At 58.6% G+C, this 26331-nt stretch overlaps 1 protein-coding gene across 4 annotated transcripts in view; it reads left to right on the top strand.

The window, feature by feature from the left end:
• The window catches only part of AGPAT3 (1-acylglycerol-3-phosphate O-acyltransferase 3), an 83983-nt gene extending 70434 nt beyond the window's left edge, over nucleotides 1–13549 (top strand). For 3 of the 4 annotated variants that reach the window (XM_030328795.1, XM_030328796.2, XM_030328798.1), the window contains 4 exons: nucleotides 406–508; nucleotides 3037–3112; nucleotides 7710–7908; nucleotides 8512–13549. In XM_030328795.1, coding sequence (XP_030184655.1) covers nucleotides 406–508; nucleotides 3037–3112; nucleotides 7710–7908; nucleotides 8512–8600 — 467 coding nt within the window. In that variant the 3' untranslated portion in view covers nucleotides 8601–13549. The remainder of the gene's footprint in view (nucleotides 1–405; nucleotides 509–3036; nucleotides 3113–7709; nucleotides 7909–8511) is intronic. The other variant, XM_030328797.1, reaches the window with a different exon arrangement.
• Nucleotides 13550–26331: the final 12782 nt, after the last annotated feature.

Here is a 26331-nt window from a genome sequence, read left to right on the forward strand (position 1 = left end):
GAATCAGCAAAGCGATGAGAAAGCGTGTAACCGGAAACCTTACGAGGGGAACCGTATGTGTTCCTGATCAATCCCAACGGAGGCAAGATCAAAGAGAGGGGACAAAGAGCAGAGCAAGTAGGAGGCAGCCAGACAGTAAATTTGGACACGAACGGTCAGTAACTGCACTCGACCCGCGTACCCACGTGGCAGGAAGGTGAGCCTGCGGTGGGGCGCAGGACTGTGCGGGGCGGGTTCGGGGTCGTGCGGGTGCTGAGCTGCGCGCGCGTGGCGTGCGGCGTGGGCACGATGCTGTGGTGCAGGGGTGGGCGCTGAGGGATGTGGGGGCGGAGTGATGCGGGCGCAGGGGCAGGTGCGGGTGCGCTGCGGCCCTGGCCCAGGGCTCACCCCCACCTCTCCCTACAGTCGCAGCCGTGTATGACGTCACGCTGAATTTCCGCGGAAACAAGAACCCGTCTTTGCTGGGGATCCTCTACGGGAAGAAGTACGAGGCAGACATGTGCGTGAGGTGAGCTGGGAGGGTCCCCGCCGGTGGCAGCCACCCCCCCGCCCCCCGCCCACCTCCCCAGCCCCTGGCACTGGGCCCTCCCTGCGCCCAGTGGAGGCAGCCTTCTCCCCAGGACTGCAGATGTGGGGACAGACACAAGCACCCCTCCTGCAGGGTGGAGGGGTGGGTGCGGGGGTAAAGGCAGAACGTTCTGGAAGCTCAGGGGGAGCAGCAACCCCTTCTTTTTAAAAGGGGCTGAGTGAGGTTCAGCTTGGACAGTGACCAGGCTCGTTCTCGACAGGAGGGTGAGCTGTCCCAGCTCAAGGGGCCGATGCTCTTAGTGGGGACTGTGAGGCCAGCTCAAGCGTGATTCCATGCGCGCCCTCCTGCTCCGCTTTCTGTCCGAATATCCCTGGGGAGACTTGTCCGTCCCTCGGTCCCTTCAAATGCCCGGGAGGGCAGGACCTTCCCCGGCGTGTGGGCGGGTCCCGTGGAGCCGTTAGCTCCTGTGTCTGACACCCGCCAGCACCAGCTGGGTGTCTAGCCGGTCACGCTGGCCCTCGTCAGAGGCCCCCGTCCGGTGAGTGTGGAGAACGTGAGCAGGTACATGTTTGAAACCTAGTCCCCCCACCAGGAGTAACTTTGTGAATGTGAAGAGTAAGCCGGGAGGCTTTTTCCTTCTGAAGTTTGCAGCAGACTGGCTCGAAGTAGGTGGAAGGCCTCGTTGCATCCTGGGGTGGGGAGAGAGCCCGGGATCCTTGCCCTTAGGCCTCTAGAACCACCAGGGACTGCGTGGCTGATCTGGGGCTGACCTGACCCTGGCCGTGATTCTGACCAGAACACATGCCGTGGTCCGGGGCAGTGGCAACAGTGGACAACAGGGCTCTGTGTCCTCCCTCACCTAGCCGGTCCCCGGGGAGTCAGGGGTGCGCCTCGGCCACTGGGGTCCGAGCTGGCGGGTGAAGGAGCTGGGGGAACTCTGCGGTCCAGCCCCAGGCCGGTGCCCACGGCCGCCGCACCGGTTGCCTCTCCGAGTGGACGGTGCCCCCTGCCCCCCACCAGCAGGAGGAGACCCGTTCCTTCCTCTGTTCATCGTGCCCTTTATTGCAGAAGGCATGGAGTTATATTTTACCTAATCTCGTAATGGATATGTGCTTAGAGCTTCTAAAGGCTTCAACTTCCTGTTTTGTGATACTTGCCATTGGGGTATTTTGAATAAAAGCAGGATTCCGACGAGTGTAAAACATGCTTATAACCCAGCCAAAGTTCTCCTGGCCCGAGGGGGCTTTCCCCTTTGACCCCACCTCCTGTCCCCTCCCGGTGAAGTTGCCCTGGGGGCAAGGTCAGGGGCATTTGGTGGTGGTGGCCCGAGCTCCCGGTGTCTGTGCTGGCCCTTGGGGCAGAAGCCTTGAAGAGGCTTGAGTCGACGCCAGGAGATAGACGCCCGTCTTTATCTTTATTTTTAGCACCATTTTGAGTCCTTATTTTATACGTTTCATACTGCACGTGGCCACCTTGTGATAGAACGTGGCTGCGGCACCCACTCCGGGATGTGGATGTACAGCCAGGGAGGGCAGTCGAGTGAGTTTGAAGCCCTTAGCAGCCATCCCTCTGTAGACAGCCCCCTTCTGAACTTCGTGTCCTCACCTGTGGCACACCAGTTCCCAAGAGCTTTGGGGGTCCACAGAGCCACCCAGAGGCTGCGTGTCGTGCGGCCCCCGCGTCACTCCCATGTCTGACAGCGCGTGTGCTTATAAAACTTTGCCGTTTTCCTTTCAAATACGGGGAAGATCGGGAGGTCCACAGAAGCAAAGCTCTCCATTTTCTTAGAGACAGGGTTAGGATGCCTTCAGCCACAGAGATTCTCCCAGGGCCGCCCTTACTCTGGCCTGCTGGGTGGGCCCCGGCGCCCCCTGCTGGCGATCTCAGGTGCCGCGGCTGCCGCGGGTCCCCGTCCTTGCCCCGGTTCCCCTCCCCAGATGGACACGCGGGCTCCAGGGCCGGTAATGCCACTGCTGATCACTTCCGTAAGTAAGTTTGTGTCTTCACTAGCCAGCTGTCTGTGAGTGAAGATTGAAGTCCTGAATCTGTCTCGCTTTTCGTATTTGGAGCACGTAGCTTTCGTTTGCGAAATACATAGTTTTCTTGGCCTAGTGGAAGACACTCTCAGTTCTGACTGTTTCCAAAGAACGAACCAGTAAGAGGCAAACTCCTGCTGCGGCCCACAAATGCCCGCCCTCCACAGTGGGAACGGGGCACGATCTGCCCAGGAGAACCCCTCGTGAGAGTCGCTGGCTTTGCCTCGAAGGCGAATGGTCTCCCGGCCCTCCCTCCGCGGCCCCCGCGGTCCCGCAGGGCTCCAGGCGCTCCACCGTGCCCGGGTGGACGCCTTCGACATTCGTGTGTTTTTAGGAATTGAGAGTGAGGCGTGACCAGAAAAGGCGGGGGCAGGGGGCAGAGAATAACCGAGCTGTGCCACGATTATGTCCCCTTTTCTGTGCGACGCCATCCAACAGTGAGCCACTTTGCTCTCGATCTTAACAAAACAGGAGGTTCCCTCTGGAAGAGATCCCGCTGGATGAAAAGGAAGCAGCTCAGTGGCTCCACAAACTGTACCAGGAGAAGGTAACTCAGCTTTCCTCCCCGGGGGCTGGTGAAGAGGTCTCGAAGGGGCGGCTCGCAGGGCAGGTGGGACCTTCCGGAGACGGGGGCGGGGCGTCTGCAGTCCTCGAACACTTCTACCTTCTTTATTCTTTCCATTTTCTTGTGAGAAATCAACACGCTGGAGACAAGCGTAAAGGATAACACGGTGCTTCTACAACCGCGGCTGGTTAACGTTCTGTCACATTTGTTTCCTTTTTCGTGTAAAAGAAGGTATAGATCTGTGGCCTCCACATATATATATATATATATATATATATATATATATATATATATGGCGTGTGTGTGCGTGTGTGTGTGTGCGTGTGTGTGTGTGTGTGTGTGCGCGCGTGCGCGCATGTGTGCATGCCACAGGTGACATGAGGTTATCCTTATGCCACCCACCCCCGGTCCTTCCCTCTCCATTCCCCGGTAGCACGCCCTGCCCTGAACGCCCTGCCAGCTTGGTTTCCGTACGTGGGCAGGACGTTAGATCTTCATCTTCAGCATCGTGGGAGGCTTAGAGAATGAGAAAGTCCTTTCTGCATTCAACAAGTACCCTTTTGAAGGCACTGACGAGCTCTTAGGAAAATCTGGGAAATCTCTAAGGGTCAAAAAAGGAGGTTGAGCTGAAAAGCAGGTGGCGAGCCTGTGACCCGGGAATGCCACGCTCCACCAGCGGGTTTTGCGAGTCCCTTTAACCTCGAGTCTTGATTTTTAGCGCCTACCCGGAACAGAAGATCAGGGTTTGATCTCATGCCAGGTCCCTGAGATCCTGAGATCCAGGCCTCAGGACCCTCCGAGAGTTTTCCCTCGCACGGTGAACTGAAAGAAACCTACTTTCCAGCGCAGGGAAATGGCTCTGACGCTCCCCCTTCTCCTCTTGGTCTGAACAAGGGCTCCCTGATAACACGTAACCACAGGTCTGCCCTCGAACGGCTATGCTAGCAACACAGCTCAAGGAGAATAGAACCAAAATGTCAACTCAGGTGGTTCTAGGCAAATCACTAGAGTTCCTGAGAGAAGCCCGTGCAGGACCGGAGGGACGTTCCTCCAAACCTCAGCTGCTCACGATCTCCACGGGGAAAATTCTGTCGGGGAGGAGCTCATAACCAGACCACGTGGGCAGGGCGCACAAAGAACCGAAGAGGTAAACTCTCCAAAAACTGCAGCCAGTGGAACTGTCAGAGACTAAAATCAGTGCGTCCGAAGCGATGGGGCACAAAGAAGGAACGGAAAAGAAAAGGGAAGGATCTGCAGAAAAAAAGGCAGATTTAAGAAAAACCGAGTCGAATTTGTAGGCAGGAAAAATCTAGCTGTTGACAGTAAAATCTTAATTAATAGATTGAACAGCAGATTTGATACAGCTGAAGACACAATTAGTAAAGTGGAAGATGGAGAAGAAATTCCTGGGAAGGTAGCAGGAGGGAGTGCAAACATAAAAGGAAGTACAGAAAACACGGAGGGCAAAGTGAGAGGTCCAGAAAAGAACTGCTGGTGGGTAAGAGACAGGAGTGGTGAGGAGCAGGGGTCAGAAGACCGCCGTCAAGCTTCTAGCACTCGTCAGGTTCAAGAGCCACAAGTCTGGAACAGGGTAAGTGAAAAGATATCCACTCCCCAATTATCACTGAAATTGCAGAACACCAAAGACAACCAGGAGCTCTTAGAACAACCAGAGAGAAAAGACCGATTCCCCGGGAGGGAATGACCGTCACGTTGACATTAGACACACGTCTTACTATGTATCACAACCTCTTCTAAATGTCTTACGCACGTTTTGTCCTCACAGCAACCGCACACAACACTCTGGCAGGTGCATACATTATACATGAATACACGTAGAAAAACAGAGAGCACACACAAAATAGAACAAAGAAAATAATAAAAACAGCATACGTCATAGTGACGGAAAGCAAAGCCACAGGAGTGAGTCAGCTGTACCGCATGCTTTTCCTGTGAAAATATTAATGATCTAGAAATCCCCGGGCAAGACCGACCAGTTAGAAGCGTAATTGCATCAGTAGAGACAGAAAGGTGAGCTGACCAGAGGACAATGGTGAGAGCAGCATCTCTCACTTAATGCCCGTACATTTGAAAACTTAGATGCAACGCGGGATTTCCAAGAACACGGCTCTCTCCCGAAGAGAAACGCAGCCTACGTGCAGAATCCATACGGCATGTGTGTCTCGGGTCGGTGGAAAGGCAGACCTGGCACTCGCCAGCTGGAAGCGGGGAATGCGTCCCTGAATCTAGGTCCGCATCAAAGAGTTTGAAACTCTTGCCACAGACATTTGTGAGCAACGGCATTTGCGCAGCGCGAGATGAGCCATGACCTGGTGGCGCGTTACTGGGAAATAGGGACCCCGTGTGTGTGCTTCCGTTCGCTGCGATTCCATCCGCGTGAACGAACTGCGGACCATCAACACGGCTACACCTTGGGGATGTGGTGTACGGAGATAGCCGGCCGCGGTGTGTGGGGGACGTATGATGCCCCTCACGGGAGGCTGCCAGCGCGTCTCGCACGCGTGCCCGTTGAGCGTGTGTGTGATCGGTGTGGGGGAGCATGGTGACCCCGGAGGGGATGGAGCGGGGGCCTCATCTCCGGCTCCCAGGTGTACCTCCCCAGATCACCTGGTGCAAATGCACCAAGCGACAAGTTTTGGCATCGGCGACTTTTTGGGGTATTTTTATATTATCTGCCATGTTTTTCTCGAGTATCGAGACATATACTAATACGGTAGGCTCGGCTGTCCTTCCTGTCACATGTATTTTACAGTAAGGACCGCATACCGTGTGCCGTCTGTTTTTTCTTTCTCTGGTCACCATCGTTTTTATGTCTGTCAGCGTGGACGTACGTAGATTTAATTCACTCCTTTTCTTTTAGAAGATCTTTGAAAAGAATTTTTTTTTTAATTTAATAAATTCCACCCCCGATGCGGGGCTCGAACTCACGACCCCAAGATCAGGAGTCCTGCTCCAATGACCGGGCCAGCCGGGCACCCCAGTTCACTCCGCTTAAATGCCCTCTTCTGGCATTGCGCCACGGGTGACGGCCTGTTGTCCCCTCTGCGGACAGTCAGGTCGTGTCCCGCTCCGTGCTGCGTGTTTCTTGGAGACACGGACTCGTGCTGTCACCGTTGGCGTAGCCTACTCACTTTGCGAAATGTTTCTAAGCTGTGCTTCGAGGAGACGCCCAGTTCACGCTGAGCTTGAGAGGCCCCTTGCCCCCCGGGTCGTGTGAGTAGAGGGTCCGGCTGGCCCCCTGAGCGACCAGACTCAGCACTTGGATCCCGATGCCACAAACAGCCTCTGAGAGACGTTGACACCCTACACGGCTACCTCCGGTCATAACCTAGGAACGGACCACGCTCTCACCAGCGGAGTACAGAGGTCGTGCCCCGCGGCTTCCCCATTCTGCAGATGTGGAGACGGGGCTGCGGGTGCCAGGCGGAGCCGTCCCTGGGCCTCCCGGTCTCCTGCCCTCACGCCGTCTGCGCGCCTGCTGCACGGTCAGGAAGTGGTACCCTGAGGCCAGCGCTCCTGCCTCCTGGCCACTCGAGCCCTCCTAGAATGTGCGCTCTGGGCCCGTGGCCCCGGGGCCCCTCCGCCGCCAGGCTTCGGGGGGGATGAGGTCAGGGGTCTGCAGGCGTTGGCGGTTGGGATCCTCGCCAGCGCCAGCATGTTGAGCAGAGGTTTGCAAGGAAGGGAGCAGGCGGGGCAGGGGAGGGTCGGGAGGAGAGGGCACGAGCTCCGAGAGCCAGCTCCAAGAGGCCGCCTCGGCGGGTCGGGCCCAGCGTTTCGTCTCAGTGAGACAGACCCAATGTGACCGAGTCTGAATGCTCCCGTGTGCCGTGGGTGAGTGCCGTTTCCCCTGAAACGCGGGCCAGGGCCACACGCCGAGTGCATGTGCACACTGGCACACGCTTCCCGCCGGGGGGGGCCCCGTTCAGAACGGTGCGGAGCCGCCTCCGCCCGGGAGGAGCGGGTGTGTATGTGCCGCGGGGGCCTCGAGCACCGGGCTTTTGTACAGGTCCTCCCTCAGGACAGCGGGCGGGCTTGGCCGCCTCCCTCCCTCTCCCCCACCCCTGCAAGCAGGATCCTGCCACCACTCCCGGGTGGGTGTCGACAGGGGGTGGGCCTGAGCCCTCCCGGTTAGACAGGGCAGTGGGCGGGACCAGCAGCCCGGAGAGGAGCCACGCCCCCTCCCCGGGGAAGCAGACAGGTGCCTGCAGGAAAGGATGTCCCTGACGGGAGGAGCCCCTCCCCTGGGACACCTGGGGGCAGGGGGATGCGTTGTGGCAGGTGCACGACTGGGCTCCAGGCAGGTCAAGGCCGTGCCCCACCCGCCCCGCCTTCAGAAGGTAGCAGGAGGCGATGAGGTCAAGGTGGAGGTGACTGTCTGTGCCTGGCTGGCTTTGAGCTTTGACACAAGCAGCCGAGGGGCTCCGCAAAGGACACACCGTCCCGCATCTGCCGCGCACTCACGGCTCGCCGCTTTCTTTACGCGGAACTGTTTTAGGCTGAGTCCGTTTCCGCGGTCAGTACTGGTCAGTACAGCGGCCACTGTCGTTGACTCTTTCAGGACGCGTTGCAGGAGATGTATAACCAGAAGGGCGTGTTTCCAGGAGAGCAGTTCAAACCTGCCAGAAGGCCGTGGACGCTTCTGAATTTCCTCTTCTGGGCCACGGTCCTGCTGTCTCCTCTTTTCAGCTGTGTCTTCGGCGTCTTTGCGAGTGGTTCCCCCCTCCTGATCCTGACGTTCCTGGGGTTTGTGGGGGCAGGTAACGCACGCGAATGATAGCACAGCTCAGGGTCGGGGATCTTCTGAGCGCCAGCCGCAGAGCTCCGCAGGGAGCTGGGTGCGCCTGGAGCCCTTTTGGCCTCAGAGAGCGGGCTCTGTCCGCTAAGCCACAGGGTCGTGGAGACCACAGCCCGGTCCCGGGGCCACGTGCTCTCGTGGCATCCTGTGCTGAACTGGGCAGGCACCCGTGGGGAGTCCCTGAGCTACTCTGTCTGCGTTCGGGTTTGGGGGGCTTGGGGGGGCTTGATGGTCTGAAGGTCTCTGAGGACATGGTCATTACTGTCCCGAACAGAATCGTGGGCGCTCAGGACTCCCCAGGTATCCTTGTCGGAGGGACGGGCACCCAGTCTGCCCCTGGGCACCTCACAGGGCAGTGCAGCCCCCACCAGGCCCGCACCCACCTCCTGTCGCTGGAGGAGCGGAGGCCATCACTCCCCCCCAGACCGGCTGAGCACGGCAGTGGGAAGGGCCGGGGGAGGGGAGAGGGCTGGCCTGCCATCCCCTCGGGACCCTGCCCAGTAGCAAGTTCCTTCGTGGGACGGCCAAGCCATGGGTCTGACCTTGCCTCTTTCCTGTTTCAAAGCTTCCTTTGGAGTCCGCCGGCTAATAGGAGTAACTGAAATAGAAAAAGGCTCTAGCTACGGAAACCAAGAATTTAAGAAAAAGGAGTGATTCCTGGCTGTGGTTGCGCACACGTAACCCGACGGCGGTGTCCAGTTAACTCAATTAAAAACAGAACCACACACCCAGATCGGAGGAAAAGACACTTAGAAACTATTTTTCTTATTAACTGGTGACTAATATCAACCAATAAACCTTGAGCCAAGAGCAAAGCCGTCGGAAGGCCTGCGGACGAAGACGCCAGCGGCACCCCGGGCGGGGTCCCAGGGTCCCACGAGCCAGGCTCCGAGGGCGCCGTGAGTGCGGGCCCACCGCTGCGGGGGGCCGGGTCCCACCCCACCGCAACCTTGCGAGCATTCTGCCTGCCAGAGGGAGCCTTCGGCTGCTTTCTCTTCTTAAACTTAGATCCATTTTTGGTTTTTACCAGTTATTTTGGGAACTCCCCCCCCCCCCCCCCCCCCCCGCCTCCTCCCCTGACCCCAGCAAACCCTCCCCAGCCCTCCCGGGAACGAGGACATGTCAGCCCCCAGGCCCACAAAGCACCTGCCCGTCCTGTCTTCACACACGGGTGTTCTCGGGTGACCAGGGCGGGCCGAGCGCCAGGTGGCCGGGCAGGTGCCCCTGAGCTGGCGGTGGGGACGCCCCACCCCGGCTGCCTGGCTCCTCCCTGAGCCTGTGTGGAAGCACTTTACATCCGTTTCTAAAGTGATCCGCCCCCTGAGACCTCTGTCCCTCTTTTTCCCTGCTCAGTCGTCAGCCCCTCTACTGGGCCGCACCCCTGCCGCCAGCCCCGGGGACAGCTGCCCTGCAGCCCACGGGCCTCTTGGATGTTGGTTTCAAAGAACGTCCCCACCAGACCTCCTCTCTTCTGGAGGCGGTTGGAGACTGTTCCCTGGGAGCTCGTCGGCTCCTAGGGGTTTTATTTTTACTGTTGGTCTGTTCATGGCTCTCGTCTCCCTGAGAAGTAGAGGTGGTGGCCCCCCCTCCCTTCCCCGAGCAGGTGCCTGGGTGCCCGGGGCGGGGGTGGGCACCTCCTTGCGCAGGCTTCGCCTGGGAGCCTGGGAGCACTGCCCCGCCTCAGCTCCCCCTGCTGGGGGGTGTCTGCCAGGGTCCCGACTTCGCTGCAGCCCTGGGCGTGGGGCTCCCCAGCAGGCCTCTCCCCAGGCTCGGCTCAAGCATCCCGCTGTCCACCCGCTTGCATCAGACTTCTTTCTTAAACCTCCCGCGTGCTGTTTTCAAGTCACACCCCCCTCGCCTTTTTTTTTTCTTTTCCCCCTCTTTTTAGCAAAGGAAGGAAAAGTAACGGGTGTTAGCCCTGGTGCACTGGAGCCAGCGTGCCGAATAGAGGCAGGTTGAATTTTCTAGGAGAAAAGGTGGAGGAAAGAGGCATGGAGAAAATATAGACTAAATTGGACAAGTGCCTCTGCATCAGCCCTAAGTGTGTATTCTGGGAGGCTCTCTGGGGACAGCACGCGGTCTCTAGGACGAGGACGCTGCTGGGTTCTGTGTGAGAGCACCCCGCCCTCCCCCCGCTGCAGGGGGGGCCACCGCGGGTTAGTCTGCTCTCCTGTGGCATGCTGCTTCCGGCTTCCGTGTTTGTGTCCTGTGCTAACTCACTAACACCTAAAGCATCTTGAGAACGGTGGGAGGGCACTCCTGCGTGCATGCGGTCCCTAGAAGGCCCAGGTTTAGGTCTTGTACCTTGTAATTCATGGTTCTCCTTGGCCAGAGAAGTTCTCTCCCCCTGAAATGACTACGTACCGGGCACCCTCCTCCCGGAGCCACTGGAGGGGCCGTGCGGGGTCCGGGTACGATGGAGGCTGAGGGCGGGCGTAGGTCTTAAGTCTCGGTGATTCCCTTCTGATCTAACACAGATGAGCCCGTGCATTTGGTGCCCAGACCTTGAGAGCAAGCAAACCTCACCATGGACGTTGGGGGGGGGGGGGGTTGTTTTTTGTTTTTCTGTGTTTTGTTTCTTTTTGGAGGGGGATGGATTTTGCTTTACGTCCGCTTTAGAGGGAGAGGGAGAGGGGGCTCCTTTAATTTTCAAAATTAATAAATCGCAGAATAGTGCTTTTCTTCTTTTCTTTTCCTTCACGCCCACAACTCAACATCGTTGGTGGCTGACGTCACGTCCACGCGGAGGCCACGTGTTTGGACGGTGCCAGCCGGCCGCGGCGGGGGGTGGCTCAGGGCCCGGGCTCTGGCGCCCTCCACGCGGGGCGGCGGGCCGGGGAGCACGGGCGACGTGGGCAGACCCCCTCTGCCGGGCCAGCTGGCCGCTCCGTGCGCCTCCGGAGCCCTCGCCCCCCCTCGCCGGAGGCGCGGCGGGAGGTCCCCCGCGAGCACCCCACGGGCCGAGCTCCAAGCCTGGGGACCGCGGGCGGCTTGCCTCTCAGGCACCAGGTGCCGCGTCTGGTCCGCCCCGCCCGGCGAGTGGAGTTTGGGTTGTGGGCGCCCCCCCCCCCCTCCGTGTCCAGCTGGGGAGAGGACCACAGATTCTTTGCCCCCCCCCCCCCCCCCCCCCCCCCAGTTCCAGGGGCTTCTAAGGTGCCTGTGGCACTTCCTGGTGACTCTGTGGCAGCTAGCAGCACCCGGGGACTCTGGTGGCGTCAGTGACGGTCCCCACTGCATGCAGGCGAGGAGGCCCTGGGGAAGGGCTTCGCCGGTCAGAAAGAGAGCCCGTCCTCGTTTGCGATTAATCCGAAGGAAGAAGTGGCACCGGCCGTACGGGGCCTGGTGGCCGCGTCCTTCCTGTGTCCCCTCCAGCCCGTCCTCAGGAAACACAGCCTCTCGTAGACACGAGCTCTGCGTCCACAGACCGCTAAAGAGCAACAGAAAACGGCGTGAGCAGCACTCCATTGTAAACAGGGCAGGAATGCTCACTGACGCGTGCTGGGTCTCCAGCTGTCCGTCCCCGGGACCCCTCCTCGTGCACCGTAGCTCGGGAACCCTTCCTTCCGCCCATGTAGTTCCCGAGCGTTGAGGCCGATCTGAAGAAACAGCACTGGGCTCCATCACGTGCGGTGCGGGAGGCTCCCGTCTGTCCGGGCCCACGTGGCTACCGATTTGTGTCCTCTCTGGGGTGACGGATAAGTAACTCTCTGCATGTTGCTTTGTCTCTGCCCGAGACGCCTCTAGGAGTAGCCAGATAGGATCTTTGCAGCCTGCTGGTTTTCAGCCGCACCGTTCAACCTCGTGTGTAAACTCACGCTTCAGATTTCGCACCCAGACCTGCATGCTTTCCCCGGCATGCGGCACTCGGTGTTTAGCGGCGTGATGTGGCTTCTAACCCTTCCGAGGTGTAACCAGGCTTAGGGCCAACACGGAGGGCCCCGCACGCCTACCTGCTTCCTCTGGACACGGCACGTCCCTGGCCCATGTGCCGCCCCTTTCTCTCGCAAGGTGGCTCCTGAAGAAAAGCGAGCCTCCGTGAGCACCCGGGGCCACCAGGGTGCACGCGGACGTCACCCCCCGGGCTCCACGTCCTCGCCTCTTGGGGCCCAGACACGCGCACACACACACAGGGTCGGGTCTGGGGCGGAGGACGTGACGCTCCGTTCCGCTTGGCTGGGGGATGGACACACATGCACCGAGCGTCACCGCAGGCATTTGCCGCCGTCCGGTTTGGTGAAACCGGTGATGTTCCCACAAACTGCTCGGGGACGTGAGAGGACAAGAGCACTTTTCGGGGACCCAGGAGGTGGCTGGAGGAGTTGACACTGGTCAGCCCTGCCAGCAGCCGAATATTCTTTTCAAAGACGATTGCTCAACGGTTCTAAGCCTTTTGTCTCTTTGTTCATAAACCTTTTAGTTTCTTTCTGTTGCAAAAGGGGACAGAAATCGCACTGTGAACGAGGCACTGAAAGGCACTGAGTGAATTAGGCTGGTTGATTTGGACACGCACCTCTGCTCTGCTTGTATTTATTGTCTCAGAATCGTGCGCTGTGACAATCAGACGTGACTTGCCTCGATGGCGGGAAATTCAACTGGCTTCTTGAACGTAAAGACCGTCCATAAGCACTGTAACTGTGACGGGAATCTCTCTCTCGAGAAAAACCACGCAAACCATTGACTCGTGCAGGCGACGGGCGCTAGGGTTCTTCTTCCATCACCGATGACCTATCACACCTGACTGTCGGCCAGTTTCGAAGAGTGATACGTTATATACAGGGTGCAAATGTACTATATGAATGTTTCCTTTTGTACACTTCATTTTTTTACAAGTTTTGCTACTCACAAGCTGTATGTAGTTGAGGAGAGCGGTATTTTTGGCCTCTAGGAGCCTGTGGGGGTGGGGTGGGGCTTGGGGGAGCTACCTTAGATCTTAAAAGCGTGTGTCCCAAACAGCTGGCTGTGTTTGCCGCGCTCCGTAAAGATCACTTTGTACACGGGCATGTGCGAACCTGCCTGAGTGATGGTACCTTCTAGATAAATGCTGCAGGCGCCATGCGTGTTTGCTAAAATCGCTGCTGTCCCAGAGAAGGACGAAACCTCCACAGGAGAGATGAGCGCGACCTCGGCCTCCTTCTGTTCCTTTGCTTCTAGCCCGGGTCGCCCCGGGGGGAAGTGGCGGACCTCCCGGCACCCGCCGGCCCGCGGGCCGGCCACCCGCACACGCCACCCCCTGAGGGGCCGCTCTCTTTGAGGCTGTCCTGCTGGCTGCACTTTTCAAGCTTCTCCATTTCATAGAAGATGCTTTTGGAAGGGGAAACTGCAAAGGAGGGTGACCATCTGGCAAGGGCAAAGGAGAAAGTCGGCGGGTGCATAAAGTGCTAAGTGACCCTCTGCCTCAAAAGGGGTCTCAAAAGCCATCAAGAACAAAAGGTTTTCCAATGTAGGCATGTATATATCAAAAATTATTTTTTTGTAAGAACAAATTCATTCTGTGGAGAAAACCAAGGAACAATTTTTCTTCTTTATAAAGAAACGGACTCTTGTTAGAACCTATTCTAGGTTCTCATGTGTCTGTCTTGTGGAAATAAACTGAGCTGAAAGAATCACGGTGTCCGCTGTCCTCCGGAACGGCCCCCGGGAGGTGTGCTTTTCTGTTGTGTGGGGGTGGGGCCACGTCCACGTCCACGCTCCGCTCAGGCCACCCGAGGCCAGGCTCACATTTCGGGCTCTCCCCAAAGCCCCACGGCTACACTCGTTTTTAAAAAACTGGTCCCCAGAGCACCCCTGCACCAGCCCGTGCACACGCACATGTACACACGCACATCCGTGCACACGTACACAAACACAGGCGCGGGACCTGGGGTGGGATGATGCTATCTTCCCAGGAGGCAAAACCCGTCCCGCTTGGTCTTTTAGAACGGCAGGGTCGGGCCAGACCCTCGTCACCTACGCGCGCGGTTCTGCTTTGTCCGTGTGCTCGGTCCTGTTGGACATGACCGGCCACGGACGAAGACGGGTGGCTGTGGAACACGCCCACGGGCTCCTCCCCTGGAGTCTCACGGATACCCGGGACACCTGGGCCCTGCTCGACCATGAGCCCCGCCTGCTCTGCGGGCCCACGTCCCAGCTCTGCTCTGGCTCTGCGGGGGAGCCTCCGTGTGTGGGCGTCGGCCGCTGGCCGCCGGAGGCAATGAGAAGTGTGAGTGAGTGTGCACGAGCACGTGTGCACACACGTGCCAGCACACGCGCGCGTCCGTACACGTGTGCCAGCACACACACATGCGTGCACACATATGTCAGCTTGTGCACGTGTGTGTGTGCCTCCGTGCACGTGCCACCACATGTACGTGAACACGCAGAGGTATACGCGCACCCCGGACTGTAAGGGGAAACACGGGGTGCTCATACAAGAACAACCCCAGGGGTGCCCAGGAGGCTCAGTCGGTTGAGCGTCCGACTTCGGCTCAGGTCACCATCTCGAGGTCCGTGAGTTCGAGCCCCGAGTCGGGCTCCGTGCAGACCGCTCGGAGCCTGAAGCCTGTTTCGGATTCTGTGTCTCCCTCTCTCTCTGCTCCTCCCCCGCTCATGCTCTGTCTCTCTCTCTCTCAAAAATAAAAACATTTAAAAAAATTAAAAAAAAAAAAAAAAAAAAAGAAAGGTCATCTTGAAGAAAGTGCTCCCTGAAGGCTAAAAACTCAGTGAGGAAACGAAGTTGTCCTGTGACATCTCCGAGGCTGTGGGTGAGGTCACTAGATCCAGGTCCAGCCCCGGCAGCTAGTGGGCAGGACGTCACGCCCGTAGGCACGTCACGCCAAGGAGCACGTTCTGTGACACGTGGGCAGGATAAAAGCCTGGAGTGTGTGCCGAGTGGGGGTGAGGGGCGTGGCGTTTTCAGCTCCTCCCCAGGGAGAATCTTTCAGGGGGTTCTGCTTGGAGTGGAGCCCGAGCCCCTAAGATCACACCTGTGGAGCCCAGGGAGGCCCTCCGGCCGTCTTCCAGAAGGACGTGTCTGGTGAACGGGGTGTGTGAGTCTGTGCCCACAGACGGTTGCTCCCTTCAGGAAAAGCAAGACCCAGTGTGGCCGTGGCCCCGACCCCCTTCCCCACGGGCTGCGTGTGCGAGGGGAGACCCTAGGAGGGCACGGGAGGGGCTCCCTGAGCCAGCAGGTGTGTGCAGGGACCTGGAGGGCGTCCTTGGAGACAAGCAAATGCTAAGGAATCCTAAGCCAACTCGGGCCGGGGAGAGGACAGCCGCTCTAGCCTGTCCGCAAAACCCCTGCAAGATCTAAGGTCCCCTCAGGGAAGCTTCTGGAGGGTGGGATTCTCCTTCCATCTGCCACCTGTCACGGAGGGACACCTGCCTCGCCAGGGCCCAGAGACTCGGCAGGCCCCCCGGGAGCCGCAGAGCGCACCTCGCCCCGGCTGTCTGCGGAGGCTTCTTCCGGACCCTCAGCCGCGATGCGGGACCAGAGAGCCTCCTGGGCATAGTTTCCCCGCAGCCTGTGTGCAAACGCATGTCCTTCCGGTCAAGGACTCCACCGGTGTCTCTAAGTGGTTGCTCCCACCTGCACCGGACTTCCGGAGACCTGACCCATCGGGCCAGCCCGAGGCCGTCGGATACGCCTTGCCACCTCCGGTGACCGTGCCATCTGGACACGACACAGGAACCGTGCCCACGGGCTCAGGATGTGACCTTCAACGTCGGACGACAGCAGAGCAGGAACGAATCGCCGGCCCTTCTTCCCGCTCGGTGCTGCTCCCGACCAGGAAATGCAGGTGGAGACCAGGTACCCGAAGCCCCTCTGCCAGCGCAAGGGGTGGTGTGGAGGAGAGGACGCCGTGGCCGCGGCGAGACGGGGGTCACTGGGAGCAGCCCTGCGTCCGGAGCGTCCCCTCGGCCCGAGCCGGCCTGTTGCCCCAGGACAGCCCTGCACGTCTCCGGCGTCCTCCGGGCCAGGGAGAGATGCCTCCCGGTGCAGAAGTGGACACAGCGCCGCTAAGTCAGCCGTGACCGCCAGGGAGCACAGCTGCGTCCCTTCCTGCGGCGGGTCAGTGTCGGGAGACTCCGGGATCCACGTGGCTGCGGAACGGGCCGGTGGCGCGACCAAAACCCACACGTGCCGCTCTCTGCCAGCCTGCGTAGGACGGCCCCTCGTTGGTCCCCACTCTGGGTCCCCAGTGGGGGAGACCGGTCTCCCTCATCCTGAAGGCTCTTCCTGCCTAGACTCTTTGAGACGCTCCTTCCAGGGCCCTCAGCACGAGCGTTTCTTCCTCTGTCACAACCGCTCATAAGTAGGTCATCGCTTGGCCTCTTCCCGGGAAAATTCCAGAGGACTTCTCTCCCTTACGGAGCACAGGCGGGCCGCCCGGGCCTTCCCCCTGGGCACATTCGGCCTCTGCCCGGCCTGCACATGCCTGAAGGGGCAAGGCCTCCTTCTTCAGAGCACAGCAGGGGGTGGGCGTCCCGGGCTCGGGCCGTGGGACGCAAGGCGTGGGACACGGACCTCGGGTCTCCAACATCAAGTGGGTCCTGGGTCCGAGGCCACACGGCCCCTCCCACGCCCACCAGCACGCAGAGAAGCAGGGGGAGCTGGCCCCGGCCAGGCCTGGGTCACCCGCTCCCTCCCTGCAAGAAGGAGCCACCAAAGGGACTGCCCTCGGGACAGGGGCAGATGGAAGAGGCAGGGAGCAACCAGCCCCAGGCACGGTCAAAGAGAAACAGAGCTGGACACCAGCTGAGGTGCAGACTGAGCTTGCTCTGGGCGGCTGCTGCAGGGGCGGGAGCCCCAGGGCGACCTGAGCCCAACTCCCCTGGGACAGAGGCGGGAGACTTTCTAGGGCTGGGCGTGCAGGGGTTCAGGCACGGGGGGCAGTGCGTGTGTCGGGGGTGTGGGCTCCACGGGACCAGGCCGCCTGGGTTCGCTACCTGGCACCTACCCAGAGGACACAGAAACTCCCGGAACGACCGTGGTGCACCTGGAGCAGGGCGCCCACGAGGTTAGACCCGCGAGTGTCCGTGTCGGAGCCCCCGGGCCTGTGAGGGGACAGTTCCGGGCAGTGGAAGATGGGCACCTTAACGTGCAGAGGACGATTTAAAGTCACCAGGCGTGTTATGAAGCTCGCGCTGGCGGACCGAATTATGATCTGCTGACTGAGGGGCCCCGGCCCTGGCCTGGGGCGGGGTGGGAGACCCCCGGGCCATTTTGACCAGCCGTGTCAGGACAGCTCCACGAAGGGAGTCGAGTCACGCGTTTATCACCTACAGGTCCCAGTGGCAGGTGCTCGATGAGCCAGGGAAGGGCCGTCCCCAGTCCCAGGTCGTGAGCGGGCAGGAGACAGACAGCAGGGGACAGGGGCCGGGATGGCTAACTTTTCACGGGCTCAAGTCCGAGTGGTCACTTTAAACCACGCCCGGGAAAAGCAGAGCAGGAACTTAGGGCGGACATCCGGGTGCGAGCAGGTCATCGACCCGTGAGATGTCCAGGCAGCAACTCCGAAGGACAAAGTTGTTTTCCTCATCGCCCAGTTTTCATTGGGGACTGTCCCAAGAGGGGCTCCAGGGGTCCTCTCGCTGCCAACGCTGACTGGTCCGTGCAGCACTGAGCGTTGTAAGAGGGGCTGGGTCATCCCAGACACGAGGCTTTGCGCTCCCGTCTGGTGGCGTCTCGGTGCAGGGTTTGGACGGGGCCGCGATGCCCGGGAGGCTTTTGCAAGTTCTCACGGCCCAGACCGAGGGGCAGGGGGGCACGAGGCCCCGGGCTCCCCAGCTCGAGGGGCCTGGGAAGGCCGAGGGAAGGCATCCTGCACGGAAGCTGCCGGAAGAGGCTTAGGAAGATTGCGGCAGAATGCAGGGTGGGGAGTGTGGCAAAAGCATTCTCTGTTTTTAATTTTTAAGTTTTATTTTTTTATCGAGGTATAACTGACATGTTCGTTTCAGGTGTTCGACATAATGATTTGATATTTGTATATATCGCGAAACGACCACCACAGCAAGTGTAAGGAACATTTGCCTTTATGTGAGTTGGAGGCACTTTTTCTTTTAAACGTTTTTATCCATTTTTTGAGAGACAGAGAGAAACAGAGCACGAGCAGGGGACGGGCAGCGAGAGAGGGAGACGCAGAATCCAAAACGGGCTCCAGGCTCCCAGCTGTCAGCACAGAGCCCGACGCGGGGCTCGAACCCACGAGACATGAGATCATGACCTGAGTTGAAGTCGGATGCTCAACCGACTGAGCCACCCAGGCGCCCCCACTAATGTGCCTTCTTAATGTGACCAGTCCTGAGGTTAACCGTGACTCAGCCTTCTTCTGACCTCGGCCAGTGCAGAGTGGGCTGGACCCCCCTCCATGTTACCTGCCCCCACTTCCGGGCATCTGTGGTTCCTCCTGATTTTTACACCTACGGTTACTGTTATTTTTATGTTCACATGCATTTTGCTTAGATTTACCCACGTTTGCAGTTTCTGTGCTCAGCAGCCGTCTCATGTCTCAGAACCTCCCCTGGGATCATTCTCTTTCCTGAGACAAGCCTTCCTGGAATTCCTTTGGTCGGACCCCTTGGGGGGTAGATTCTCTCACTTTTAGTTTTCCTGAAAATTCTTTCTCTTACTCTGGTTTTGAAATGGGAGTTTGGCTGTGGGAATAATTAATTATAGGCTGCCATTCCTTTCTGTCCAGACTGTTGACACTTTCCACTTCTTGCTGGGAAGTCCGCGAACAGTCCGTCCCCCAGGTGGTGATCTGTCCTTTCTATTTTGAAAGTCACTCCTCGGCGGTCTGCCCAAAACAAGGAGTCTAAATACGTGTTCCTTTTCATCTGGCTTGAACTTTGATTTGCCTCCTGAATCTTAGAATGGACTTTCTTCAGTTCTAGACATTCTCCAGTCGTCATCTCTTCACACACTGCCTCTGCCCCATTCCCTCTGATTTTTCTCCTGTTCTTCTGTCCCCTGGGCTCCGACCCTCCTTCCTGTGTCCCAGCTCATTGTCTCTGTGCCCTGCATTCTGGCTAATTCTGTGTAGCTTCCTGTCTGTCTTCGAGTTTACAAATTCTCTTAGTGGCCGCATTTAACCTTGCCTTTAAACAGACCCCTGAGTCTGAATCTTAATTTTTGCATTTTTGTCATAGGGTTTTTTTTTTTTTTTTAAAACATACTGATTTTTTTCACTACAGTGTCATGTTCTTTCTCCTGCTTTAGGTCCTTTCTTTGAATACTTGAAACATTATAAACATACTGTTATCACTGAATGTCTAAGCAAGAAATGCCCCAGAAAATCCCCTGAGTTCTAAAAATACTCCTCCCCGGCCACGTTGTGTACCCACACAGGTGGGACAACGGCCCTGTCCGGTCAAGTGACCCCATTCTTTGATTACCAGGCTATTGGCACAAAGAACTCTCAGTGGCCATGAGTAACCCTTGCTTTATTTCAGGGTAATGTAGCACAACTCCAGTGGGGGCACCCCCACATTCCTTCCAAGCCAGCACCTCCAATCCAACAGAATGTGAGGTTGCAGGGATGGGAGGCACCCTTTTGCCAGTGTTTCCCAGACAAATATCAAGGAGCCGGTCCCACGCCTATCTCTTGGTTCCCAGGTTGTGTATTCTGATGACCAGGGATGTGACCGGAGGCTCAGCTATTGGCTAAACATCCTGGGATTTAACACCCCAAGCCCACAGGGTTGGTGCCTTGGCAGAGCCTTGGCTGGGCCTGGCGTCTCAAGAGGCTGACACTCTGGGGTGATGTGACATGACAGACCAGTGATTTCTGCAGTCACAACTCTTTTGCTAGAAAACGAGTCCCTTGCACGGAGGCTATGATTGGCGAGGTCCGGGGTCGGTAAATGCAGCACTAGTGGAGGCTTGAATAGCGACGTGGCACAGGCACTGTGGGCGGGGAGACAAGCCTGTGGCCGGAAGTGCCCACGCCCTCTGGTGTGGACCGGGTCTCCTGTCTCCAGTCAGAACCCAAGTGGCTTGTTGAACTCCTTGAGAAAAAGACCCTCTCAAAGGCTCAGCATCACTGTCTTGGCTGGCAGGGGGCCCACTCAGCCACGTCGCCCTTTGAGAGAGGGAGCTCATGCTGCCGGCCCCCCCGCGGCCCCCTGCACCGCGCCGACCGACCGCCCCCCCAGCCTCTTATACCCCTGCACTGCGCTGCCCACCCCCCGCCACGGCCCCCTGCACCCCTGCACCGTGCCCCTGGCCCGCCCGCGGCCTCCTGCACCCCTGCGCTGTGCTGTCCGCTCCCCCTACCCGCCCCCCTGGCCCCCTATACCCCTGAACCGCACCGCCCGCTCCCCCTACCCACCCCCCTGGCCTCTTATACCCCTGCATTGTACTGCCTGCCCACAAGTGGCCCCCTGCACCCCTGCACCACACCTCCTGCTCCCCCTACCCACCCCCCTGGCCTCCTATACCCTTGCATTGTGCTGCCCGCCCACAAGCGGCCCCCTGCACCCCTGCACCCTGCCCCTAGCCCACCCGCGGCCTCCTGCACCCCTGCGCTGTGCTGTCCGCTTCCCCTACTCACCCCCCCAGCCCCCTATACCCCTGAACCGCACCACCCGCTCCCCCTACCCACCCCCCTGGCCTCCTATACCCCTGCATTGTGCTGCCTGCCCACCCATGGCCCCCTGCACCCCTGCACCGCTCTGTCTGCCCCCCCCACCACCCCCCCGCCTCCTATACCCCTGACATGCACTGCCCGCCCACAAGCAGCCCCCTGCACCCCTGCACCGCACCTCCCGCTCCCCCTACCCACCCCCCTGGCCTCCTATACCCCTGCATTGTGCTGCCTGCCCACCCATGGCCCCCTGCACCCCTGCACCGCTCTGTCTGCCCCCCCCTACTGCCCCCCCGCCTCCTATACCCCTGACATGCGCTGCCCGCCCACAAGCAGCCCCCTGCACCCCTGCACCGCACCTCCCGCTCCCCCTACCCACCCCCCTGGCCTCCTATACCCCTGCACGGCACTGCCCGCCCACAAGTGGCCCCCTGCACCCCTGCACCACACCTCCTGCTCCCCCTACCCACCCCCCTGGCCTCCTATACCCTTGCATTGTGCTGCCCGCCCACAAGCGGCCCCCTGCACCCCTACACCGTGCCGTCCGCCCCCCTACTCCCCCCGCCGCCTATACCCCTGCACTGCACTGCCCCCCCCCCCCCCCCACCAAGGCCCCCTGCACCCCCTGCATAGGGGCAGCTCAGTCTGGGAGCCCATCGGGCCAGCACTGGTCTGGCCGGAGAGTGAGGAAGGCTGGCATCCGCCAGAGGAGTCCTCCGTCCCCCCTGCTTGTTCTCTGCGTGTTCTCTCCCTGGTGGCATTGACAGGACGTTAAGACCCACAAACTTTGCTCCACCCGCTTAGACCAATTCACTTGCCCAAAGGCATCCTGCCGACAGCCGACACCTGGCCCCCAAACCTTCTTGACTCTGCCCTTCCTACTTTGCTGCTTCCAGACGCGTGACCGGCAAGCCAAACCCTTCACACCACTCCTCCCCCCATACAGTGTCCTGTCCAACCCTGCACGCCGGAGGGTCCCTCTCACCACGGGCCCCTGGGACACGCCTGGCGGGCCAGGGTACAGGCGAGGTGCCTGTGCGGTCTGCAACGTCGAATCACGCGGAGCCTCTCGTGAATCAGGCCTGTGATGCTCCATCAGCGGTTGTGGGGAGCACCACAGGCGTGTGAGAGGGAGCCAGGCGTGCGCTGGGAGGCCGGTGTCAGGGCAACCCGGATCGTGGGAGGGTCTGGACCACGCACCGTGTGCCTGGCCGGCTCGGGCTCGGTCCCAGATGTCCCGCGGCCCTCACATGACAGACCGCTGTGGCGCCTGCCCGACCTTGTGACCCAGCGGGTTTGCGGGTACGTAGCTTGGGGGGGGGGGGGTAGTGCCCCTGTCACACGCTGTTCCGCAGTGCGGCCCTCAGTAGCTTCTAGGAGCCGGGAGCATGCCAGGGACTGCTCTCAGCGTTTAGCTGTCTGCTGCAGAAGGCATGGCATTACTCCAGAATCCTAGGGCCCTGGGCCCTGACACTTCTCCTGACCTAGGCAGAGGCCTGGCCCTAGTTAGTGCTCTGTAAACAGGGAGAGCAGTGGTGGTGGTGGGGGGGGGGATGGGGACTTGTGAGACATCTGACCAGGTGGGGTCTCTGTGGCTCTCCGGGTAAGGGGGGATGGTTTCCCGTTTGGGGGAGAGGGATCCTGCTGGCCCACAGGTCAGGGGGATTTGGGGTTCAAGATTCCCAGGCTTGTCTAGTAACATTCACCCCATTCTGAGTCTCAAGGTCCCATTTAGTTCCTATCATGGCCTCGTCCTGAGCACAGGAGACCTGTCCACGCAGCTCCACTTCCCTTTTGATTAAGGTGAACAGCCCTCCAGTTTTCCGGACGCTGTCTTCCTTTTAGCCCTGAAGGTCCTGTGTCCTGAAACCCCTTAGGCGTGGGCAAACCGAGGGAGTCTCGGACTTAAGAGTCAGATCCTCCTAATTTTCAGCACCGCCTGACGGAAGGTGACTGAACACCCAGGGACACATCCGGGGAAGCTGCTGAGGACACACCTGCCGGTGTCCTGCCTGAAACCATTAACTGGCTGAAACCACTTTCATTTAATTCTCGTAATTAAAATTCTGTTCAAATAAAGGGAACTTGAGGACCCCAAGAGTAAGCAATAGGTCGTGCCATTTACTCTGAAAATGCAGAATCAAGATTCACAAGCGCATGGGGAGTGAGATCAGTTAATTCAGGGACCGAGATCAAATTCCCCTTAAGGGCCTGAGCACGCGCCCGGCCCAGAGCGCGGCTCATGGAAACACTGATGCTAGGTAGCTTTCCCAGCCTGGCCTGAGGAGTCATTTGGGGACACGATGTGTCCGAGTGAGGCTAAGCAGAGTGGCCTGTTCTTGGCAGGCACATGGGGATCGTGCCCAGAGGCCATCCCGAATGGAGGTGTAACTACCTCCGGCAGCCACCCCGGGGCCCTCCTGCCACCCAGCTGGAGCCTCCAAGGCCACACAACCCATTTAGAGGGTGGCCCCGACTAATGGCCACTTAAAAATGCATGACCGTGGCTCCCGCCAGGTCCCTGGCGGCATTGGGAGGATCCATCCCCAAGGTCCCTCTGGGAGGACCGAGGGAGCCCCGGAATCAGCATCTCCTCAGTCTCCCTCTGTCTTCCCTCCCCCCCTCCCTCCCCTGAGCTCTGTCACAGGTTCTAATCGTGTCGCGGCCCTTCTGCTGGGCGTGGTTCGGGCTCTGCGCTTCAGCCACGGCGTGAGGACGAATCCTGTGGCTATGAAAGCCGAGGTTGCTGTCTGGCCCATTTTCTGCTCAAATGCACCAAAGAGCATCAGTACCCAGCACAGCTGTGTTCCCCACTTCCTGCCCTCCAGCTGGCTCTCAGCTTGTACCAGCCTCCGCTCAGACAGCAGGATTTGGCTCTTGCAACCCTGACAGACCCCAGCTTACGGGAGGCTGAGTGGATTTTGAGGACAGCTCCCAGGCCGAGGGCTCGGTCAGGGAGGAGCTGTCTCTCTGAGCTCCTCTGCTTCCACAGTGGCCCCTGTAGTCTGAGTCCAGCCTTCTCTCGTGAGAGTTCGCGGTGACAGAACTCCCTGTCCTCCCAAGCCCAGTGGGTGGCACTTGGTCATCACACCGCAGACCTCCGCCCCGCCTGCATGGGCGGCTCCTCCCTCCTCCCTCAGCCACGGGTGGCATTCAGTGGCGTTGGATGCCACCAGCAGGAGACCCTGCTAACCGTGGCCTAAACAAGAAGGAGGTGGTGTTCTCCCATGACAAGGGTCCATACTGACCTGGCTCGGCAGCCGGACAAGGTCATGGCCATTGTCTGGCCCAAGAGACGGCCGTCTGCATATCACTGGCCAGCACGTTGCCCTGCAAACAGTCCAGGCTGAAGGGTGGCTGGGAACGTGCCTGCTTGGCTGTCCCGCGTCCACGTGGAGGCCCTGGAGTGGGTGGCGTCGGGATGTCTGCTGGATGTCTCTGGAACATGCTACTTCCAGCACCTGTGTTCCCAGAAATGTTCCCCAGCCCTCCAAACCACACCGAGAGTCTAAGGGGCTTTAAGTGCCCGGGCTTCAGCAACACAGGTGCTAAAAGTGGAACAGCGCACCGGGGAGCCCAAAGCCGCTGAACCCCCACAGGTAGAACCCGCGAAGGGCTGAACCCCCACAGGTTAGAACTGGGGCCTGAGCAAACAGGCTACCGAGGTGTTCGGGAGTCAGGGGGCTTCCGTGGGCCCAGGACCCTCGAAGGCAAGGGACGGGGGCCTGAGAAAAGTAAGCTGGCAGCAGTTGCCATGGTTACCATGCATCTTCCCCCCAGGGACACAGGGGCCTAGACTTGGATGGAAAGGGCCTGACTGATTTTAAAGAAAGTCCTTAAGGCATCTCTTTATTGGAAAGGCCCTGGAACTCGTCCGGTTTTATTTGGTTAGGATGTCTCTCTCCGCATAAAGTTCACCCCGTTCCCAGGAGGGTTCTCAAGTGATAGGAGGGGGTTAAACATGGTCTGTTGAATTTTTTGGATTAGTTAATACACTACCATATAGCCCGGTACCCACAGAGAGATCCAGTGTCCTGGGGCCTTCCTGCCGGTGCCCCTCCCCCACACCCCCCCCCAACACACCTGCTCTGAGGGGGGACAGCGTGGGCGTGGCACATGGGTGGAGGCCGCTAATCCACACGTGGGCTTGGCCACCTTCTGTCTGCCACCGGCAGTACAGGGGTCCTACTTCCCACCACAGCATCACTGAATAGGTTGTCAATTTTAGACTTTTGCTGATTTGATGAGTGTCAGATAATAGGAACTACAGTGCTGGTCTCTGCCCCCGTCCCCGGCACAGAGCTCCCGAAGGCCCCGTAATTTTCTAGGTGACAAGGGCACTGGGAGCATCTTTTGGGCTAATGAGGTGACTCAGTGGGCTCCTGGATCGGTCCTGGGTCTTTCTGGGGACCAGCCGGGACTGGAAGCTCGGAACTTTCAGCCCCGACCCCCAATTCTCCGGGGAGGGGGAGGGGCCGGGTATGGAGGTGATGAGCCACCTCACTCCTGCGTGAGGCAGCCCCGCAAATCCCAGCAGGTGGGGCCCAGAGAGCTGCCGGGCGGGTGCACACGTCCCCGCCGAGAGGGTGACGCACCCCGAGTCTGCGGGACAGAAGGTCCTGTGCTCAGGACCCTCCGGGACCCGCCGTACCCACCCCTCCATCCGACTGCTCATCTGCAACTTTGTCCCCTCCTTTATCACACGATGACCCGGTGACCGTGTTTCCTGGAGATCTGGGAGCCGCTCTAGCAAACTGATGGAAGCCCAGGAGGGTCGTGGGAACCCTGGTTGCAGCCCGTGGTCAGAAGCGGTGGGTCCGCTGGGCCCTGCTGGTCGTGATTGGTACCCGAGGTCGGGGGGTGGCTCACGTCTTTACCTTTTTATCTGGTTGGGTTTTTTCTTCTTGATTTTCAGGAACTCTTTATATATTGTCTACTAGCAAGATTAATCCTTTGTGATCTATATTACCTTTCTTTTCAGGGTGTTTATCTTTTGACTTTGTTTATGATGTTTTTTTCCAGGCATGTCTTTATTTTTACAGTCACATTTATAAGTCTTGTATTCTTTGGTTTCTAGATTTTGACACGTTATTAGAAAGGCCTTCTCCACTCCAGGGTTAAAGAGATTCATGCTATTTTCTTGTAACGATTTCATGGTTTCATGTTCTACATGCAGATGTTTGATCTGCCCAGACTGTACCCCCAGGGTAGAGTGTGAGGCACGGATTTAATGGCTCTTCTCCCAGTTGGGCACTTAGCTGTCCCAACATAATTCGTCTAACGCCTGTCTTTGTGATGACCCTTTTTTTCAAATATCTGATAAGCCTCCCCAAAGCCCTATAAGATTAGTATCGATTCTATTTGATAAATAGATCCACAACAATAAAATGGGGATAAGATCTATCTTCTGGGTGGCTGGGATTCAATGAGATAAGCATATGTAAACCCCAGAGCACAAAGTAAGCACTACTCAATAGCATTTTTAAAACCACGGCGCTAAACCAGGATCACCCTGCTGTACGGAATCTCAGAATCAGCCTGGGCCACAGTAGTGATAAATGAGCAGAAACGTCTTGTCGTGTTACACTACTTTGGCCCTACTCCTGAAAATAGTTATGAAAATAACAGGAATACAACTTATACTTCTTTATTCAATGCCTCTTGGTCTTGGGCTCTCCTACCACTTCCCAAAGATTTTCATTTCAGTCCGTGTCTATGTTCGATTTGAAATTCCAACTCTGTCTCACGCTAAATGCCCATGTGTATTTGGGTCTATTTCTTTTTATTCTTTTAATACTTTATTTATTTATTTTGAGAGAGAG

Source organism: Lynx canadensis, chromosome C2 (genome assembly GCF_007474595.2).
Source record: "Lynx canadensis isolate LIC74 chromosome C2, mLynCan4.pri.v2, whole genome shotgun sequence".
Classification (NCBI taxonomy): domain Eukaryota; kingdom Metazoa; phylum Chordata; class Mammalia; order Carnivora; family Felidae; genus Lynx; species Lynx canadensis.